General features: G+C 50.0%; 1 protein-coding gene across 3 annotated transcripts in view; it reads right to left on the bottom strand.

Annotated features, from left to right (window-relative positions):
* ASTN2 (astrotactin 2) overlaps positions 1 to 15958 on the bottom strand; it is a 433162-nt gene that overhangs the window by 233455 nt on the left and 183749 nt on the right. For all 3 annotated transcript variants that reach the window (XM_068914561.1, XM_068914562.1, XM_068914563.1), the window contains exons 8-10: positions 2777 to 2861; positions 2521 to 2595; positions 1911 to 2048 (exon numbers count right to left, since the gene is read on the bottom strand). In XM_068914561.1, coding sequence (XP_068770662.1) covers positions 1911 to 2048; positions 2521 to 2595; positions 2777 to 2861 — 298 coding nt within the window. The remainder of the gene's footprint in view (positions 1 to 1910; positions 2049 to 2520; positions 2596 to 2776; positions 2862 to 15958) is intronic.

Below are 15958 nucleotides of genomic sequence, written 5' to 3'. Positions count from 1 at the left end.
CAGTGCTCAGCTAAGACTGCCTCACCTTGATTTCCATCCATCACAAGATATTCAGGACCCTGAGCTGGCTGCCTGATCCCCGCTTGAGAAGTGTTTAAGTTCTAATGCAGAAATAATAGATCGTTTTTTGGTTTTCACTGTATCTGTGAAACCTTCCATAATTCAACATCAAATATTTATTATTACGTTTATTAAAGTTTTAATAATTTAGCACCTCCTGCACGTACGATACAAGCTCAGTGAACTTGCCTCCCTTACTCTACCTGGGTCACTCCAATATTTATATCTGGAATTCTCAATTCAGGTTTCATTTATAAGGGAGCAGGCAACCGACCCCTTGCCAGAAACTCCCCTCCTCCTTCCCTGACAATCTTCCATCCTGAGGCTCTTCCATAAGGATCAGTGTCTGCAGAAAATTACTGTATTGAAGCAGAAACCAAGCTTCCTAGCCTCTTCTTTTGCTCCAGTACCTTTAACAAAGATGTGAGCAGGGAAAAAATAATGTATTCACAGCCCCGTGACTGGGACAATGTTAACATACAGCATGGTGACTTCTCCCATTCTCAGCTCAACATCAGCAGTATTGTGCAGATAAAATGTGACTCCTCCAATATATCCAGACTGCAGGCAGGTATTTACCATCAATCTCTTTTTGCAGGAAAGGGAACAAGCACTAACTAGCAACAAGAACACATTTGACAGTGAGAACCTCTTGGATGCCAGTCCTGGCTCTGCCATACATTTTTGCAGGCACTTGCTCCAACCAACGCCCTGCTGTGATTTGTGGTGATGGGACAGAAGAGTGGAAACACACCATCCCATCGCTCTTGTAAAAGAAAAGATAAAAGGTGCTGGGGAAATAAGGATCCTGCCAGTGCCGAGGACGTTGATTCTCAACACGGGTAAGGACTTGAGGATCAAGAAATTGTATCTTGAGTCAACGGGAAAACACACTGAGACTGAAGTAGGAAGGGATCACAAAGATTGCCTGGTATCAAATGATCACACACACAATCTTAATTTTATGACGGAGAGGGGAATACATACTAAACACCTAAGGAGTTAAACAGGTAAATACAGCTTTATAGTTCACAATCAAATCCTTGTAAGCCAGGCAAAGACCTGTGACAACAATCACCACCACAGCTCTCTTCCAAGGCAGTGCCTGTTGCACTGGACTTTTGCCTTACTGCAACCGTTCCCCAGCTGCTGGTGCAAGGAGGACAACCAATGTGCCCGGGCTCCCTTTCCAAGGGGACCCTCCTTTGCCCACCTTCAGCCTGTTCTCCCCAGCAAATAGCCTCTCTTTCCACAAGGGCTATCCTCCTGACAACACCTTTTTAGGTTCAATTCGTGAACTAGATGATTGATACAAGTCAGGTGATATCTGGCTACAGTACAAGCTAGGCAAAATGGGGAAGCCACAGAAATATTAGGGCATTTATAGAACTCAAAGAGAAAAAATCTGTGATAGTATAATAACCGGACAAGTGACCTAGCCTTCCACCAGGTCTGACCTTGGCCCTTCGTGACCACCAAAGCACAGTATCTAGGGCTGGCTGCATGTAATGCATATCTGGGTTTCTGAAAGATGATGACATTTCCATACTGGCAAAAGCATCTATTTAAGCTGTTCAGTCAGATTTAAGCCATTCTAAAATTGCCTCGCCAAAGGTTTGCACCAATTTACCCGACTGGATTGGCAGACTTCAGGCCAAAACTGAGAGTTCTACGCATGAGCCTGGCCTAGACGCTCCAGGACCAAAAAAACTAGGATCTTTCACATCAGCTTTCTCATTGGAAGAAAAGTAATCAAACGTATCGTTCCAGAAATTACTGCATCCTCAATAACAATTTAAAGAGCGGTCTAGTCACTCAAGCATGAGCAAAAGGAGAACTCTACTTCTTACCTGACATCTGCTGGATCTTCTGTCACCAGAACATCTGTCTTGCAGCTGGCGAGAGGATTGATAGAAAGCTCCACAGGGGGTACTACGAAGCTCTTACTGACAGGCAGCCACAGGCCTTGACCCAAACTATAGGTGGACCTGGAACGGGGACAAATGAATCACATACAAATGCAGCATCTACAGTAAATGGTGGGCTTCTACTGCAATCTGACCACCTGGAAACCAGAGCAGTGGTGGTGTCATCAAATTAATCAGTCTTCTGGCCTTGCCCCAAAAGCCAAATGCTAGCAAATGAAAGAGAAATAGCTAGAGATATGATAGGAGAGCATGGGGGTGATCACGCTGGTTCTTTTAATCCAGGGGATTTTTTTGTGCATACTGTCCTCCCTTTTGATCAGATGTGTGCCCAGCAGAGCGCACAAGAGGGAAAATCTTTCTCTACCTGCAGAATGCAGACAAATCTTTCAGGTTTGTCACAAGTAAATGACACCAGCGTGCTTCAGAGAGGACAAGATGGAGCTAGGAATGACTGGTAGCACTCTGCTGGGGGTACCCTCATTAACAGGCACACACCTACCAAACGGGTAAGCTGAAGAGTCACTCAACTCACCTGAGTATCTTCTCTGGTGCTTGCTCTCCTGTGACCAAATCATATCCCCTCTCAAGTGTGGTGTAGGGCCAAGGCCTAGGAGATAAAGAGGGAGAGAAAGAAACCACGTCACGTCACTCAGCAAGAACAACACACCCGAGTCCCTGGGCTTTGGTTCTGGCGACAGATAAAAGGGAAGGAGACATGACCTCTTAGTAATCTGGGGGTCAGGAGAAAGAAAGCATATCTTTGGACTGGGGGCTCAGGTCCCACTCACCCTTCACTGTGTCCCCAGTCACTGCGCACACACAAATGACGATGGACAGGGTCTGGGGCATAGCCTTCGTGACAGCTGCACTCTCCTAAAAGGGAAAAAGGAAAAGATCAGACTTCTCTGTACAAGAAGCACGTGAGAAATCACCGCACCGGACACTCCTTCCTTGTTATTCAACGCTGTTCATTCATAGACTTCCCTGATCCCTGTCCTGGATACAAAAGCACTTTGGACTCTTCTGAAATAGCCAGGTAAGGAGACGTGGAAAGCTAAAACAAACAAACAAACAAACAAACAAACAAACCAACCAACCAACCCTGCAGCTTTCTTGAAGGGGGCTCCATGATGTGGTTCCCACTGTAACTGAGGATTGGATTTAATGATTCAAAGGTCTGCTCTTATCCCATGTTCCTGCACATCCCTGCAGTTCAACCTGCACTTGATGGTCTCCTAGGAAAGCTCCCTGGAGAGAAACCCCCTCCTGGATCTGTCCTACTCTGCAAACAGCTTGCACCGAGCATCGCACACCTCTGACAGAGGGGCTGGCCTGCGATCAGTGATCCATTTTTCAGTATGGATCGTTATCTCGCTTCGAGGGCAACCGTCCCCGCATACCTCTCGCCTGGGGAGATTCACCCCAGCCCCTCAGTAGAGAAGCAGCCAATTTGGTGGACCTGCAACCTGCTGGACCTGCTGCAGCAGAGAGCTCCCCCTCTCGCCTCTGCCCCCTAACACCTTGCGTCAGGGCACGAGAGCAAATTTTCTCTCAACCCAAAGATTAGTGGTGGAAGAGGCAGCTCTTTCCCAGCTTTCCCGCTTTCATTCACACGGGAGGAACATAGTGCAGAAAGATCTGACCCTCACCCTACCCCATCTCCATCTTCCGGATTCAGCACCCTTTTCTGTGCTCTTCCTGGTGCTAATGGGCTCTCGTCCCCCTTTCACCTTCCAGCTCTCCTTCATTCTCTCTCTGCGCTTGCTCACCCCGTTATACCCTTTTGACAGCACGACTAGGGACTTTTTCTGCGCCAGAGACCTGACCGTGCTTGGCCCAAATTGATTCCGTGTTTGGTAGAAACATATATCCCAGAGCAACAAATGGCAAAATAAAAAGATTTATTGGATTTGCACACAGAATTTCTGTAACAAGCTTCTGCTGACTCTTTTTTTTCCCAGCTCCCCTCCTCTCCCAATCCTGCTTTTGCTGCACAGAGTGACAGGTTGAGTTTTAAACACTAGCCAAGGTGCAGAGCCAGGGGAGTTGCTTAACCTGTGGTTTTACCCTCACACGCACAAAGGAGGAAAGATGCTGCGAGAGGGGAGGGAGAGGGGATATCCCTGTCACAGAGTTAATGCAGACTGACAAATACCTATGTGTTCTTTGGGTTCCTAAGCAAGTTCTTAAAATGTCTCACAGGGATTACAGTAAAGAGCTTTATTGTCAGGAGGGAAAGGAATGGGGGGTTCAATCAGCGAGATTTTGAGGAGAGTCGTCTGGAAAGGGGGAGGCAAAAAGAAAAAGAAAAAAAAAGACAGACACAGCTAATGATGCGCTAAAATGCAACAGCACCTTCATGAAATATTCACTGCTTTAAACACGTCTAATATTAAAGATTAAATGTCCTGGGATTTGTCCTAGCGACTTCGAAGCATTGATTTATGATCTGTCAAAAGCTGCTAACCTCATGATTCATAATGGGAGAGGTAGCAGCATTACTTCTCCAAAGGGAAAGAGCTGGGAAGGAGACAGCAGCGTTAACTCCTGCTACAGTTCAGCTGTGCTGGAGGGGCCCACCTAGCCTGGGGGGCTGGGGCTTTCTTGTTTTAAGGAACCCATGTCCTAATGGCTCCATCAGTGATTTAAAAAAAAAAAAAAAAAAAGAGCAAGAGAGAGAGAGAAGTTATTTTTTCTTCGGGTGCTTAGCACGCAAGTTTCCTCAGCCGCGCTGTGGATCATTAATTCCTGGCGCTTATTACATAACAAATATATGCTCTGCAAATGAGAGACATCTCAAAATGCTTGCAAAGCAAAGCCGGGAGTCTTGGGGCACCAGCTCATTCTCAGCTCCTGCCATGGAAATTACAGCAAATCAGCCAAGCACCTTCACAGGTTGGCATTAAGCGGCCCGGACACCCTCCTACGTTATTGATGGCTGCAGATGCCAAGGCAGTTAACCCCTCTCCCGCAGCGCCGATGTGTTTATTTTGTCCGCCGGTTTGTTTACTGTTCAGTTAGTTTGGCGTCAGAAGAAGAAACTCTATCAACCTGCAGAAATATTGATTTTATCGACTCCAATCCCAGACTCCCAACAGCTACAGCTGGTGCTCGAGGCTTTATTGGGAGGTTTATTTCCGTAAGTGAGAGGACAGACCCCGGCACCTACTTACCTTTCTGTGAGGGTATCAACAGGCAGCAGAGAGGTGTCAGACAATGGGAAAACCAGGCAAGGCACTGAGATCATATATACCTGCCCCTCACCAAGACCGCATGGCCCATGGGTCCAGCTTTTCCAGGGAGATTCACACGCTATTTGCAGAGTTTCAGAACTCCCATAGGAAACACCCTTTAACCAAAGGTTGCCCTCTTTAACCTGATGTTTTCAGATCTATTTCAAATCTATTAGTGGGATTTTCAAAACACACAGCAGAACCTGTTGTGCTCCTATAGGTTTTCATAAGTGTTTGCATTTTTAGCACTGCTGGACATCTACTCATTTCTTTGCCCCCCTGAACTCCTCTATTATTTTATCTCATTTCTCAATCCCTCTGGCCATGCTGCAGAGCCAGCCCTGCACCGCCTTTGCTGCAAGTAGGGCTCATCCTCATGAACCAAGAAACACTCCTTTGGCAGAGCCAGAGAGTCCCCAGAGCGACAGCAACGGGGGTTCCTTATACCTCAAACTCCTCCTTTGAGGAAGCACACTTTCTGAAGGGTGGACTTCAACATGCGGCTAAAATAATGAACATCAAAACAACAGCGCTCTTGTCTGGAGCTGCTAAATCCTGCGTGCTTCTGAGGCAAGAAGAGTTATCAGCTCAGCGCTGCTTGGGTTAAGTTAGGATTCAACCCAAGCTTAAAGTCGGCGACAGCCTTTGACAAATAACCAAATCTGAAGCTGGATGCCATTTACGCCAGTTCTGCACACATCTCAGTGCAGTATTTGGCTTCTGTAACAGGACAAATGACTCAGGATCTACAAAATGCTGTGAAAAGCATCCTGCTTCTGCAATCAGACACCCGTACTGTGCACAACGGTAAAAACATAGGCATTCATTTTCCTTTGAATTCATAACCCACAAGTCAGGTCGGGTAATCCACAGAAAATCTCAATCTATTATAGCAAGACGAAGGACCGCTGCTCACTTAGTTTAAGCTAGAACAGGTGCCTCTTTTAAGTTTTGGGCGCACTGAGCTGGATTTCCAGGCTGTCATTTAACAATGTGCTGGGAGGGAGGAAACACCTCTGCCATTGCAGAAGGAAGACGCACAAACTGGGCAATGAAACAGCGCAGCTCTAGCAGAAAGCTCAGAGGACAGGTTATTCGTGTTATATGTACATCTACTCAGAAGAGAGAGGAGGGATGAGGCCATGGGGAAGGAACAACACCCTTCTGCACTAGACCAGGCCAGACCATCGCTCTCTGCCCTGTCTCCGTCTGGGGACAGGTCACTGGGGATGGTCATTGCTGAGCACCGAAAAGCTGCATGGAGACCTCCACCTGCCTGAGGCATGCTGGCTGCACAGCCCCTCACCCCAGCTCAGCAGGCTGGACTGGGAGAGGCCAGGAAGGCTGGCAAAAGAAATGCTCCTGGACTTAGGCAAGTCGGAGGTTTCTCAGGAAGCAAGAAGTTTCTTTCCCCCTGAAATGTGCATTTCCAGGAGATGCTAGAGCAGAAAGTCATGGTGGGTGGAGGAGAGGCGAGAAGCGGGACATCAGGAAGCTTTTCCTGGGATGAGTGGTGCAGGGCAGCCCCCCTCCTCCTCCCTGGGAACCCCTGAAGCCACAGCAGCTCCTCCTGCACCCTGCCACGTAGCTTGTCCTTTCTGCAGCCCAGGGTGTCGTTCTGATTCCTGCCTTTTCTCTGCTTCATTTCTCTCTCAATTGCCTTGCTTGCCCCTTATTTTAATGCCTGTTGTCACAAAGCTGTAGCAGCTCTCTCCCTCTAGCTGCCTGCTATCGTCTGCAAGAAATCAGCTTCTGACTCTACCTTTTTTCCCCCAGGCTGCATCAGAGAAGCATCTAGACTCTCCCACTGAGATCAGAAACCCTTCGGTAAAGTGGGATTGAGGGCTGGAGGAGAAACCAAGAGCACCTTCCTGTTCACAGCACCAGTGGGTGACACAGATGGGCTCCCAGCCCCATCACTGACTACGAACTGGCCAGCCTGGGACAGGCACACACTGAGAAGTCTGGTTGTAACAGCAGCAGCAGCAAGGAGAATTACTGGGAGACTATTTCTGCATACAGCTGCTGCTCCTGTTCCTGCTCCCCCTTCCCCACTTTTGGAAAATCTCATCAAAGACTGTATAACCATGACTAGTTACAGGTAATACAAAGGTCTCTGTGCTGGTTTCTGCTTGGGGGGGATGAACCTTTGTCTGAACCAGCAGGGGACACGCCAGAAACACTGGAGACACGTCTCGCATGCAACTTCCCTCTTTCTGCTGCACTTTCATTTCCATAGAGGCTGGTGGTGGAGACTACTGATAGCTCAGATCAAAGTGTCAGAGCCAAGTGCAGCAAGGTGATGAGCTGCTGCCTGGGGTGGCAGTGGGATGCTCAGCCCACAACACCTGGACATCTCTGACCGTGCGTGCACTGCAGCAACGGACCTGCTAGTGGAGAAGTGAGCAGCTCCAACCTCCTTTGGCTCTGGGATGTTACAACCATTGGCACCATCCTCTAGAGCGACAGAGCTGGGAAGGTGAAAAGGGTCTGGGGCCTAACCTGAAAGAACAGGATAACATAAGAACACGCCTACCTAGCTTCTGCATGCAGGTATGAGCTTGCTCTGCCCGTTTCCGGGCACGAGTAGGTATCCTTGCTTTGCCTGTGCTTCAAGCTACCTAAAGCACTGGAGCTGTGGAAGGGTAGACCTGGAACAGTCCGCACCCATGGCCTTGTGGCTTTTGGCTCAAAGTTAGCCCACACAAAAGCTAGCTCATACAAACAGTAACCTAACACAAGCCACACTTGGGCTCACTGCCTCCAATAGCACACGCATGCTACAAAGGAAACTACAGGTACCTTGGAATAAAACAGCTCTCCAGTCCCTGCACCTAAACCAGCACAACAGGAAGTTTTAGCTGTTTCCAGTATTATTTTCTAAGCTGGAAGGTGCAGACTTATTCTTTCAGTTCCCCCACTGCACTGTGCTACTGTTCCTCCTTCTGAAATGGAAACTGGGTCTTACACTGCATTTGAAACCTTCCTGGTCACCTCCCTCCGCAGCCTCCCCCGGGGAGCAGCAGAGCAGGGCTGTGTGAAGAATCACACAGAAGAGGCTCCCGATCCTGCCAGCGTGCCGGGGTAATCCTGTTAGCCTCATTAGGGCGAGGCGATCTGCTGTGATAATGCTGCCAGATCCCCTTAATCCACCAGTCCAGCACACAGCACGCGCGGAGGCTCCTCGAGTCCCTAGGCTCCCAGACGCTGCTCTCTGCAGTCCATTTTTATTCACGGAGCCAGGAGCCTCTGACACCGGTGGGACAAACCTGTGGTTCCTGAACCCCATTCCCATCCTTGTGCTGCTGATTTTCTGGATTTCGTTTTCTGCCTCAACACTTCCCTCAGAGGCGTCAGCCCCATGTGAAAGCTCTCCGCTCCTCCTGCAAGGAGGCGGTGCTGTGGCAGTGCCTTTGCCTTCGAGGCCACCGTCCCGGGGACAATGTCCCACCTGCAGCTCGGCCTGAAGTTTGCTCCTGTGGGCCATGAGCTGAGGGAAGGTTTAGGATCCTCTTCACAGCGCCTGTCACGCTGGTCAGGGGCTCCCTGTCATAGTCTGGATGCGATTTCCCTCTCTGGGCTAGGAAACTGCAGGGCTATGAACATGTGCATTTGATTTGCACATGCATTGAACACGCATTGCACACGCATGCTCACACGCACTTCAAGCCCATCCCTAGCTCTCTGGGTCAACATCCAAGGATGGACGGCTCCTGAGGGGACAGGCATGGGGAACATACCAGTCCCTGCAAAGCGCTCTCCATGCTGGTGGACCGGAAACCAAAACCGCTGCTTCCCAGCCCTCCTGGAACCCAACGCCGGCTTCGGCTCGGCAGCCCAGCTGGGTCGCCCGCTCCGCAGAGCCAAGCACGGATGGGCCCCTTTCCTGCGTGCCACCCGCAGGCGTCCCCACGGCCAGGTTGAGCTCCAGCACAGCTGTCCTCCTAACACTGCCTCTTGCTTCTCGCTTTTCCGTCTGCCTCATCTGTAGAGCGAGAGGAGAAAGGGGTAGCAGAGGGAGGAAAGCGCCGGTGAGTGAGAAAGCCCAGCTGTAAGCGGCAGGCCAAGACCGAGCATTATTCAGCAAACACAAGCACTCGTTCAGCGTCCCCGCTCCCAGCCTGAGCGCGGCTGACTGCCCCAGTGTTTGCTGCATGGCTGCGGGCACAATGCCCTTCTCTTCTGGGTGAGCTGCCTTTAGCGACAGCGCGAGGAGCTGGACGGAGAGTGGCAGACGCGTTTCTGTGCTCGCATTGAGCCATCTCCAGGGTTACAAGCCCGCTCCGATAAGGCTCCTCGTTCCAGCAGGCGGGGGAGGACTTGGGTGCCCCTCTCCTGCTCCCTGCGTTGCTGCCTCCGGGCTCCTTCCCTGCCATCGGGGAACGCAGCCTTGGTCCTCTCGCGCGGACAGAAAGGGCCCGACGGCTTCCTGGGCCAGCCCGCGTGGCACATCCTCACGAAGAGCGCAGCTGCTGCGTGATGCCGCACGTCTCCTTCCAGGAACGTGAAACAGAGCAGAGCTGCTGTTCCCGCTGCTCAGCGATGCAGCTCTCGAGGGACCATGCCTCGCTTGGCAGGGCACCCATTCCCCAGCTGGAGCAGTTGCAAAGGGCATCTCCTGTCCATCCCCCACAGGCACCGCTTTCCAGGCCATCAACTCGGCACCAAGCAAGGGCAAAACCCTCGGTCTGTAGCGGGAACGCAGGAGTCTCCACCTGAGCAGAGAGGACCGTGTACCAGCACTACAGCAGACCTGGCTGCTTCTCAGACCCCACCTCATGCCACCAGAGACCCAGCTTTGCAACCCACGGGGCTCTACTGTCCTCGGACGTGGCACACCAGAGGTTGCGGCAATGCACAGGAACGCTGCCATCAGTCTTGACTGAGAGCTGCTCAGCAGAAGCCGAGAGGAGCAGCAGTAAACAGATCAATGCGAGTCGCTCCATCCCTCCAAGAGCTACGATCACTTCCCTCCAATAATGAAGCTGTCGAGGCCTCAGAGTTTCCTAAGTGTCCAGAGGAAGCTCTGGATTGATTTGCCCTTTGCTAAGGGTTTCTGAGCTCCTAGCAGAACGTCACAGAAACAATTTCTTAATCCAGCATCTGGAGAAGTTTTGAAATGGGTGAATCAAATCATGCCGTCCATCTGAAGTGCAAGCTTAAGTCCTAAAGGCAGGTCTCTCATTGGTACAGTTTGTTCTTCCTCACCATCTACAGCGTATACCTGACCCTCAGTAAAAGCAGCAGGCTGCAGGGTTCCTATCTGGCCCTGGGTCCGTGCCGCACTCTCCCAGCCCTGGGCAACCGCGTTGGCTCAGCTCCACTTTCCCACCTGCAGGACCCCCTTTGCCTTTGGATTTGGCTACACCACTGCACCTCATTCGTGTCTGTGCAGTGGTCCGATCAGTGCTCTGTATCCCTTCCTCAAGGTGCCTCATTTTCTACAGTGTGCCGTTTTCTCCACTTTGTCATTCCACGCATTGCTCAGGGCCTTGGAAAGGTGCCCTGTGAACACAGTTACCCATTGCACTCTCAAAGCTCTTTTAGCCAGAGGCCCCAGAACTGTGATGACCCACTGACGCACAAGGAGGTGCCATGGGCTCCCAAGAGCAGCATTTCTCGTTGCTCCCAGCTGTGCCTGGGGCACATGCCCTTCCTATAACCTTCCAACACGTGCGCAGGCTCCTTGCGCTTAGCTTAACTGACGCAGGGCTTTACACTGGAGCCAGCTGCCCCCTTAGCTAGCCGAGCAGAAGCTAAAAAGCTGGCAAACCTGGACACAGCAGCTCCAACTTCGATCACTCTGGAGATGCCGGGGTACCACAGCATCATCACACAGCCAGGCTCAGGCACGCTTGGCACCGAAGAAAGGGTGTCTGGGGCTGCCAGGATCACAGGGCGAGGCTGCCCAGATTCGGTTACCTTCAAGATAGCAGTGGGATGATCATACCACTCCCAGTCCTTCTCATGGCAGGTAATTTCCCAGCATGGGAAACACAAACATCAGGAGCCGTATTAGAGGTGCCAGGAAGATCTCAAATGCCAAGTCGTCCCTCAGATGGGAGTTTCTCTACCTCCAGTCTAGCACAGGGCAATAAAGCACTGAACTAGCTGCTAGCAGCACTCGCCACAACAGCCTGGCTCCTGAGAGCGTAAGGACAGCATTTCCCAGGCCCGCTCGGGTGCCTGAGCCACCAGCTGTCACATCTGCCACGCTCTCATTCCCCATGAAGCAGCAGCACTCTCAGTGGTGATGATGAAAAGGATGGAAAACTTTCTGGGAAGGGGCCAAGATACGCATGTGCACCAGGTTTCATGCCTGGATTTCCGATTCTTAGAGCTACAGATGAGAGGAAAGTTAAAAAACCCTCAACAAAAGCCTCCATAAAGAGTTTTCTGCACCTCTACGGGATGGCACAGGGAGGGCACCTTTTGAGAAAGAGATTCAGAGAAAATTAAACACAGGCAAGGATAAAAAATGGTCTTAATAGATCATTATATTCCCAGCTTCAATGGACAAGTGAAGAGTCTTTAGAGAGCTGCTGCCCAAGTCAGGGTTAGCTCCTGGCTGTGGTGGCGACGCCTCAAACAATTGCAGCTGCAGCGACTGTGCCAGGGAAAGTGCTCTGAAATGTTTCCCTTCGAGCCCTTGTTATCTGCTGTTTCTGGCTTTTGGGGATGGCACTTTCCAAACTTGGTCCCTGAATGATCCTGATGAGAAAGACAATTCCAGGAAAAGCAGTTTAGCTCGCAAGAAATGAAGGGAAAGGAAAGCTCTCTTCCAATGAGAAACTTTTTTGCTCCAATTCTTCATCTCTGGGAAGAAACAGCTGATAAGAGGCAAGACCCCTTCTGCGGGGGAATGCTGCATGTGTCCCTTCCCAGGCAGGCCAGACGGGCCCCGCAGTGCTCAGCCCATGCATGCTGAAAGCCTGGTGCCACGCGATGCTCTAGTTGCCTTGCGCGGGGTAATACATCACCAGGCTGTTGTGGAAACACAACTTGTGGCTCTAAGGTGGCTCCCATCTGGCCAACTTGGAGAGGAGGCAGAGGGCTCAGCTCCACCGACATACACTCTGCACACAGAGGTATAACGTGGAATTAACTTGACAGTCATCCCTCCTCCGCTCCCATTGAAAGCCACCCTCTTTGCCCAGATGCATGAAAGCACTTAAGTGCAAGCTTAACTTGGGAGGATTGTGTCTGGGTTTACGTTCTGCACAGATATTATTCTCATTATCATTTGCTAAGCTCCTAAGCTGTGCAGCTAAGGAAGATCTTCATTGGCACATGCGCACAGTTGATGCGAATGTGTAGCAAAAGGTCCCGAACGGGCTGGCAGTGCACGAGGGACAGACTGCCAGCGTCAACGACTGCTTTTCTCCGAGGTGAGTGCAGCCTCAGCGTTCGCCTTCGGTAGCTGAGAAGCAGCCTCCGGCCGCTCTGACGGGACGTGCAGATGGGCTGAGCAGGTGAGCTGGGCCTAGGAGCAGTTCCACACCACAGACCTCATCTCTCCTCCCTCCTCTCCATGGTCTTTACACAAGCTCAGAAATGCCATTACAAGAACATTAACAGCTGCAGGATTAAACACTCTAATGGCAGAAAATGAGAGTGTAAAGACAGCACAGATAACCTTAACTCAGCCCCCTTGCGGGCATACATTTTGATTGCTGTTTATGTATAACACTTCAGCCTGAAGCTAAATTAGCTTGGGAGTTAACTGCCTCCTGCCCTGCTTGGTACATAAGGCAAGCTGTGCCACCACATGAAAATAAATTGTACATTACATGGTTTTTGACCAAGTTATTAAACTCTGTACCTTAGAGAGACAGAAGCTCATCTTATAAAAGTCTAAGTCAATAAAGACACTGGGCTGCTCCAACAGCGAAAATAGCAGAAGTGCACAAGAACAAACAAATATTACTTGATGTGCACAAAAGCTGCATGATATTAAATTGAACTCTCTGGGGAAAAAAAAAAGATGTTTTCATACACCCTCACAAAGGTTGGTCATCTCTTGATTTACATGTTCAGCTATACAACCTCCAAATCCTCCGCACAAGTGCCCTTAAAAATTGGGTATGTTTAAGAATGACTTTCATCTCTCTCCTGCCTGCAAGACCCCTGCCTTACCAGTACAGGAATACGATCTGCGGCTCTGGTGACAAACTGACCCATTTCGAAGATGATGAAAATGGGTTTTTTCCTGCCAATTTCTAGAAAAGACCCTTTGCTTCCCATCTAATTTTGTTCCTACAAGTAGGTCCCTATTGTTCTGTGAGTGGAATCAATTGCGGATGCAAAGGAGAGAATTTTGATGGGCAAGCGCCTGATTTATGGACAGTAAAAAAAAAACCCAACACATTTGCACCTGCTAATCAAGGTAGCTATCCATCTCATTTATGCCACTGTTCTGGCAAGCCTGACAGCACAAAATCAGAGGTTGTTTTTTCCAGCATTTGGCCCTGAGGGACCAATTCTCCAGCAGGCCTCTTAAGCTATGCCCACAGAATGTGCAAGTGAATCAGTTTTGTGCATACAAAGCAGGTAGTTGTGCTCACAAATCAGACTTTGCATATGCCACCGAAAATGGGTGCCTTCATAACCACTACCAGTGCTGATAAGGAAGGCCAGGGAAAAAGCAGCACTCCTTGATTTTATGAGGCAGTACCCCAGTGCATGGTACAAACAGCTCCAGAAGCAATGTACTCAACATCCTTTGGAAAAAACAGACAGTAAGGAGAGTTGCCCCTGAGTCACAGAAGACGACAAACTTTCCCTATTCTCCGTTTAAACAGCACCATCACAACCTGTCAACAAGATGGGGTGTTTTGGCAGAACCTCTGTCAAAACAGAGGAGCAGCTCTGATCTACCTCAACTTTACTGCAGGACGGACCATGGCCCGATCCAGAAGAGGTGCCTGGCTTGTCCAAGCTGAGCAGCGGCAGCTTGACGCAGGCAAACAGGGACCTAGCCACCGCACTTACCATATAATGTCTGCAGACTGGAGGTGAGGATCCTCAGCAGAATCTATTTATTTATCTGCAATCACTTCAGACAAAATGGCTTGGCCATTTTGGTGGGGGGAGGGGGTTATATTTTGCTCATCTATGGATGTTGGTCTCTGAAAAGCTCTGATGAGTTTGTATTTTGCAAGATAGGGTTGAAATTTGTCAGGGGGCAGCAATCATTTAATTAAAGAATGAGTCACACTGCAAAGACACAAGGGAAGGCAAATTAAGGTCAGGCAAGCTCGACACATTTTGGCATTTCCTAGTGTTTCAGAACCACAGTTTTGAGTGTGGATTATTATTCATATTGAAGTAGTACTTGGAGGCTTGAGTCATGAATCAGCCCATCAAAGACAGAGGTTATACAAAACTCAACCCCAGAAGAGTCTCCTGTCCTGGGAAGGGATAAGAGTTGAGTCACACCAGACAGTGCATAAGTGAACCAGTGCTCTCTGATCATGCGTGCCATAAGCCCTCAGCACTGCCCTGGAGAAAAAACTCTTCTTTGCAGAGGTCTGCCTATATACCTTGGAGGCAAATTACAGCAAGAAAGCTTTGGGACAAGGCTGTATTACACTGAAGTGGAAAGTGCTCTCTGAGGGGAAGACTGAGGTCAAATTAGCTGCAAATCTACTGGAGTGCCTCAAGGCTGGCCGTGCTGGTGTTCACAGGGGGAAGCCTTCAGGGCACTTGTTTCCCAGACGTGAAGAGCCTCGTACTATGTGCAACCACGTGTCTACCCAGGGATTATAAGGCACCTTCTCTCCTCACTCTGGTTGAACTTCCAAGCATCACCTGATGTCAGCCTCCTCCTCCTGGGTGCTTCATCCAGCCCAGAGGGGACTGAGGGCAAGGGAAACCCCTAGCATCCATCACTTGGGGTGCTCACAGAGACTACAAAATCCCTGGGTAAGGTAGGGTGTCAAATAGATACTTCCAAAGGTCTAACTTTCAGCAGGTGGTTGCTCAGCTCTTCATAAGGTTTGGACACCCTTGAAGGAGTCTCAGAGTTAGGCTCTGAAAATTAGCAGCCCCATCAGCCTGTGCTGCTCTACCCAAAGAAGCAGCTGGCATAGAAGGGAGAGAGATTTTGCTTTATCTATGTGCAAATTTCAAGGCTGGAAGAGGGAAGATGTTGATTTACAAATTTCAGCAGGGGAACCTGCCAGTTCAGATCCAGGCTGCTCTAACCTTAGCTCCGCTCACTGGGCTGAGGAAACACGCTGGCTCAAAGCAACTCACATGAGGCTGGGGAAAAAAAACGCACGTTGCAATATGCTGTGTATTGAGCTGCGCTGCCTGGCAAGCCCTGGCACTCCAGCACCTCAAGGGCCAGGGCTGCTTCCTTGCTCTTTATGATGACCAATGACCCAATGATGTCCAGGACGCAGCAGACTCCAGCAACAGGCTGAGTTGTCGCCACCTCAGGTTTCTACCACCAATGCACTGAGTAGAGCAGAGATGATGGGCAATGGGGAAGGGGGCTATAAAGCAGCCATCGAGGTTAGGATATAGCACTGGTAGGATACAGAACAGAACACCTCCTGGGATAATGAGCACTGTAAACCAGATCTGACGCATCCTGCTCAAGTGTGAGGCATCCAGCAGGAGAAACAAGTTGCTCCAGGGAGCGGGAGGCACAAGGGGAGCAGCAGATGGGCAGGTATGGTAAAACAGCAGTTTTAAAACAGCAGAGATTGTGTGAGGATTAAACTAGCCCTT

Source organism: Struthio camelus, chromosome 20 (genome assembly GCF_040807025.1).
Source record: "Struthio camelus isolate bStrCam1 chromosome 20, bStrCam1.hap1, whole genome shotgun sequence".
Taxonomy (NCBI): domain Eukaryota; kingdom Metazoa; phylum Chordata; class Aves; order Struthioniformes; family Struthionidae; genus Struthio; species Struthio camelus.
This window is presented reverse-complemented; position numbering and strand designations above follow the sequence as displayed.